This window comes from Austrofundulus limnaeus, unplaced genomic scaffold, assembly GCF_001266775.1.
Source record: "Austrofundulus limnaeus strain Quisiro unplaced genomic scaffold, Austrofundulus_limnaeus-1.0 Scaffold124, whole genome shotgun sequence".
Lineage (NCBI taxonomy): Eukaryota > Metazoa > Chordata > Actinopteri > Cyprinodontiformes > Rivulidae > Austrofundulus > Austrofundulus limnaeus.
The window spans coordinates 51,096-57,098 of NW_013952526.1; the positions used below are offsets into that span (position 1 = coordinate 51,096).

At 35.5% G+C, this 6,003-nt stretch overlaps 1 protein-coding gene across 1 annotated transcript in view; it reads left to right on the forward strand.

The window, feature by feature from the left end:
* The window catches only part of znf507 (zinc finger protein 507), a 28,476-nt gene that overhangs the window by 10,687 nt on the left and 11,786 nt on the right, over positions 1-6,003 (forward strand). The window contains exon 5 of the mRNA XM_014015177.1: positions 3,966-4,070. Within this exon, the coding sequence (XP_013870631.1) occupies positions 3,966-4,070 (105 nt within the window). The remainder of the gene's footprint in view (positions 1-3,965; positions 4,071-6,003) is intronic.

Genomic DNA, 6,003 nt, shown 5'->3' on the forward strand with positions numbered 1-6,003 from the left:
GGACAACAGGAGGGTTAACCCCAACTGGTGCAATGAGTTGCTTCTCACTTCTTAAACAACCATGTTGGAAGACACATCTTGTGGTCATGGAAAAGATGTCAGTCTCTGTGAGAAGGGTCAAATCATTGACATGAATCAAGCAGAGAAAACATCTAAGGAGATTGCAGAAACTACTAAAATTACATTAAGAACTATCCAACGCATTATTAAAAACCGGAAGGATAATGGAGACCCATCATCTTCGAGGATGCAGCAGTCATGCCTAGTGCCTTAAGCCTGTTGGGGCAGTTTATGATCTGGGGTCGCTGCAGTTGGGCAGGTCAAGGAAGCTTATCGAAACAATGCCACAGTGAGTGCATGCCGTAATCAAAGCTAAAGGCAGTCCAATGAACTTTTAGTGTGTGACCTCTTTTTTGGTGGCAACTTTTTTTTGGCAGTGCATTATTTTGTRTTGAAGACCTTGGTATAAAAACAGATGGGTCACCCTTTGAACCCTTTCTGTAAATTTTCTGATGTGCTGATGTCAGTATGATGTTAAAAATTAAGTTTCAACATTAAAGTCTGGAAAAGTTGGTCATTTCTAAATGGAAAATGAATAGCAGCTGTGTGTGTGAAGCACATCTGTTTAAAAACGTGGAATATAATTGTTTAAATATTGTTTCATTACAGCTTAAAATAACTTGAGCTTTCAGAAAAGGCCAAAAGCTAAATAWTTTTTGTGCTCATTAGGTTGATCAACATTTTTACCGTTATTAAGCAGAAGTAGAATGTTCAGCTATCAAATCAGATCCATGGTTGGGTTTAATATTTAGCTTTTGTAAGTGATGTCTAAAATAAAATCTAAATTCTTTTAAATTTTAAAACAAAAGGTCATTCTGCAAATTCTGCAGTTTTAGTAAAATATTACTAAAGTTGTCGTTCACATACATATATTGTACATAAAATACACTTAGTAATTGTAATTCCCAATCTAAATGCAAGCACCATTTAACAGAAAAAAATATAGAAAATCACGCCTTGTTAATCACACAGAAAAAATGTGTCACTGTCATTATGTGGGGAAAAACGAAACTGATTGCGTTAATGCTTACTAGAATTAAAAACAACCCATAAGCACAGCCTCTCCGGTCAGTGATGGATCTTGTCAGCTGTGTGCTCCTGCTCACAGTCCCCTGCTGACGTAGCTCTGCATCTGTTTTATTAGCTGTTGTAATTAAATAAGTGGAAGTAGTTGAGTCCGAAGCCCCAACAGACTGATGTGATAATATCTGGATRGAATAAAAAATGGGACACTCAAACCACAAACTGCTCTGCAGCTCATATTGAACAGTTTTCTGTCTGCTGGAAACATCAGTGTAATTGGCAGAGTGCCGTAACGCCCATTATTGTTTTGTTACAGAGACTGAAGCCTATTAAAAGTCATTCGTCTCAACCATTGAATCACACACAAACATGTTTGATTTAAAAAGCTCCCTGTGCACTGCTGTTCTGATTTCATCAACCACAGTTTTCTTAGTGTGAGATGCCCCATTAGATGATAAGATGAGCACGAGAGATAATGACCATCATTTTATTTTTGACACGGAAATAAATTGATGCCATGTCTGACACACTGTTACAAGCTCTTGGGATTGATTTATTATAATTTTCTTTGAATCTCACTGTTTTAACTCTAATGATGCTCCAATTATACTAGTTCCAGCAGTCAGTATGTTTTTCTAAGTACCTAATTGTTTAGTTAAACCATTCGTCAAGCAGTAAACATACTTTTGTTTCTTTTTAGCTTTTGTAGATTTAAAATTTTGCTTCATTTCATCATGAGTGGCTTTTACAGTCAGCTTATAATACTGTAAAGTTGATTCTCCACTGAATTATTGTTCAACTTCAGATGTGTTGCTTTCTGTATTTTGCTACTGTTTAGCTTAGCTCAGCATAAAAAACTAACTCAGCTGAGCTGAATGACATCCGTTTATTGGTCTTATGTGAATATGACCCCCTTCTTTCAAAGTGTATTATGTTTCTTTTTGCAGACACACTCAACTTGTCAGCCTCATTCGCAAATAAATATTTTTTCATAGATTTTTTTGCAACGGTTCATGTGAGTTTGCTCGCTAGGGCAACCCCTAAGAAGGACAAGCAGCCAAAAGGGAAAAAAAAAAAAACAACAAAAATAAAATAAAAACATCTGTCTGAAATGCTGCAGTCTTGACAGCAAACAGATTTGTTCTGCAACAGTGGGTAATGTTGACATAGCATCAGCTGTTTTGAAAAATTACAGATTGAATATTTCATTAAACAAGTTTTCTTCTTCGTGGTTTTAGCTGCAATAATCAGCTGCATCATTGAGGAGCTGTTTTTTTTTTCTTATGCTCTGTTAAGCAAAATATCACAATTGAACTGTATTTAAAAGTGTTTGAGCTGCAGCTGAACCTTCAACTCTTATTTTTAGTTTACATATTACTTTCTGCAGCTGCACCATGGGTGCAGTTGAAAATAATGCATTGTGTCTAATATAGAGTTTGTGTGGTGCAGCAGCCTCTAACCGCAGTGAAGAGGTGCCCTCAGGTGAAGTTAAAGATTTCCCTCCAGTTGATAAAAAAAAAAAAAAAAAACTGTAGCAGAAGTGCAATTAAACCTTAACTGTAAGACTACTATCTTTCATTAAGCTTAAACATGTCGAAAAGAAAGTAGTTTTTAGCTTCTTTCATCAGCAGAGTGCTTGGCACGCAAATCAAACTTGTAATAACCATGTTTTTGGAAAAGTTAAAATGCATCTTCTAGCAACTGTTGCAGTGTAAGACTGTGGTTATTTGATTTTTTTTGTATTTATTTACTAGTTTTTAATTTAAAGTAAATGTACACAAAGCAACCAGAACTGTATGCGTTTTGATGTACTGCTTCTGTACCAAAATCAATGTGGATAAACAGCAGTAAAGAGTTTAAAAAGGGAGATTAGGGTTAAGATTGCTTCCGGCAGTCAGCACTTACATCTTTTAGTCTTGTACTGTTTGCCTTGCAGCTGCTGCCAGGCAAGAAATAATGACCTCTAAAGAAGGCCAACTTCTTTGGGGACTATGGATACAAGCAAACACAATATAATCAGAAGCGTTCTTTGTTTAAAAACAAAATGAATTAAAACACTTGCATGCCATTATCTACTTCTGTGTTGAGCACATTTGTTTGGACAGTGCATTCAAAACATGAATTTTAACAAAGCTGTGCTCACTTCTTGTCATATCACCCTCTCATTTATCTCCAATGCTCAGTGCAGAGGAAAAAAACATTAAGTTTTTATGAGCTTCTCTTATGCATAGATGTTTTATTTTGCAGCGAGTACACCACAACCTAAAAGCAGATAAATGGATTTGTTGTAATAAATGCTGCTCTTTCTTTAATTCTAATTTGTTCACATGACAGTGTTATTGGAATATTTAGATTTAGATCTATTCCAGCTCACATATCATAAAAAGTTTCTATACAACCTAAATTGAACAAAAGTAATAATAAATGAGGGAAAACCACTGAAAAATAGTGACTGAATACATAAAATCTGCTGCATTTTTGTCTAATAGCTCAAGTCTCTTTATTCGTCTGAACAAACTGAATGGCTGCATTCTGTTAAAGCATTGTGCTTTAGGAGAGGAAAGTTGTTGTGTTTCTTGCTTTGTTTTAATGATGTGCACTTGGCCGTGAGTGTAGCCTCTGTCGGCAGACCTTGAACATTTTTTGCCTCCAAGCAACGACAAAAGGCCAGCCTCATCTTCCAACCAGAACGTCCTGAGTGCAACACAGGCAGAGCACGATGTCTTTTTTTCTTTCAAAAAATGACAATTCCTTCTTTGTTTTTGTTGTAAATCCCTCTGATCTCCCTTCAGGCTACAAAGAGCAATGCACTGACCTCAGAATGCAGCTTGTTAAACTCATCACTCGGTTGCCATTTTTTCATTGCTCTTTTTTTGTGTTAGGTGCTGTGGCTGTGATTTTGCCACCACCAATATGAACAGTTTGAAGAGCCACATGAGGAGACATCCTCAGGAGCATCAGGCTGTGCAGCTGCTGGAGCAGTACAGGTGAGAAAAGGCAAATAAAAGACAAGTGATGAGTCACCATCTGAGCTAGGAATCAAAAATGTGATGTGGCCAGAAGTAGATGGGCTTATAAGAAAATTTAAGAGCACATTGTGCATTCTCACGGTGCTACAAAATCTTTAGACKTGATGAATGGGATTCTGAGTACCAAGATGATGAAAAGAACAGGTAGTCACTGCCTATAATGATAAATACCACCTATCATCAAGATTGTGATTACAAACTGATTGCTCACTAAGAACCCACAAGAGCTGAGTTCTTATGTCCATATATTAAAAATGACAAAAACAGATATTTTTGTCTCCTAGAGACACTCAAGTTTTTTTAATTCTGCACTTTTATTGGTAGGAGAGCATGAAAGACAATCTGATTTAACATTAGAGCAGCAGTTCAGTGAGGGTGTCAACTTCTGGTTTCTCAGTGACTTTCTGCAGTTAGATTACAGATCAGCTGATACACTTGGTTTGCTGATAAAATGGTGCATATGTAACATTTAAAAATGATGAAAGTCAGGTTCATTTTGCCTAAAAGTCACAACTGCAATACAAAAGATACACTGGTTATCAAATCAAATACTGTACCTCAAATTTGAAAAGAAATCCTTGTCACGTCTTAAACATAGTTATACAATCACAGATAAACAACAATACACGATTTATTACACTGCCAACATTTATATAACAAAAACTAAGTTAAATTTCAGAAGCATTATACAACTAAATACTAGGGGTGCAACGGTACAGAAAATTCACAATTCGCTTTTACATTTTTTACATTTTACAATTCAGTTGTGGATGTACATTCAATAATTGCTGTCTGAGAATTTCACTAAATTCTGTGCATTATTTGAGTTTCTTGCTAACAGAGACAATAGTGGTTGATGTTGAAGCTTTAAAAAAAAGAAGAAGAAGAATGACTTTCCTGTTTGAACTCATCAATAAGCTGTGTTACCTTGTACCACACAACAAATATTAGGTGCTTGAGCAAAACCTTCAGATCAGTCACATCCTGTCTTTTAGTTCACGTTCACTCAACTAAATTCTTCTTAATACACACAAACCTTTGTCCTTGGCTCAAAGATGAGACTGTCTCTTAATTCTACATGTCTTTTATGAACTGTGGCTTCTTCCTTAATTATCTTCATCAGCTTAGCAAAAGAAAAAAAACTGGATTTGAACCAAGAGTTCCATTTGTATTTAGATACATCTTGCAGTCAGAGCTCTTAATTCAAGTGGAAAAGGCCACTACTGCAAAAACAAATGTATTTTTTGTGCTTGGATGACTCATAGGCTGTCCTAATAAACAAAAATAATTTCTCTGAAAATGGTCAGGTTCAGTGACAGGACAGAAAACAAGTAAAAAGCAGTGAAAATCCAAAGAAAAATGTCAGACCTTCAAGAAACCTGAATAAATATTCATTCAGATTGCTTAAAAAATTCAGGTTCAGTCAAATGCAACAAAACCTAATGTGTTTCACAGTACAGATGGTTAATGACTTAAAACATACTGTCAAAGCACATTTGTTGCTTTTCAAGGCAAAACACACATTTAGCAATTAATTTACATCACCTAAATTCAACCAAATGAGAGTTACATTATACTTTAAAACTACAGGATTGGACTGTTGTCTTTGGGTTGAAATAAGATAAGATGAGATAAAACTTTATTGATCCCACAGTGGGGGAATTTGCACATTACAGCAGCTCAAAACAGGACAGGGTGAGATAGAATAAAGAAAGATAAGTAAAAGAAAAAAACACTATACTCGTGATATATAACAATGTACATGTACCTAATACAGTACATAAATGAATATATATAGGCCTGTCACGATAACAAATTTTGCTGGACGATTAATTGTCTCAAAATTTATTGCGATAAACGATAATATTGCCTGGTGACCGTTTTACAACTA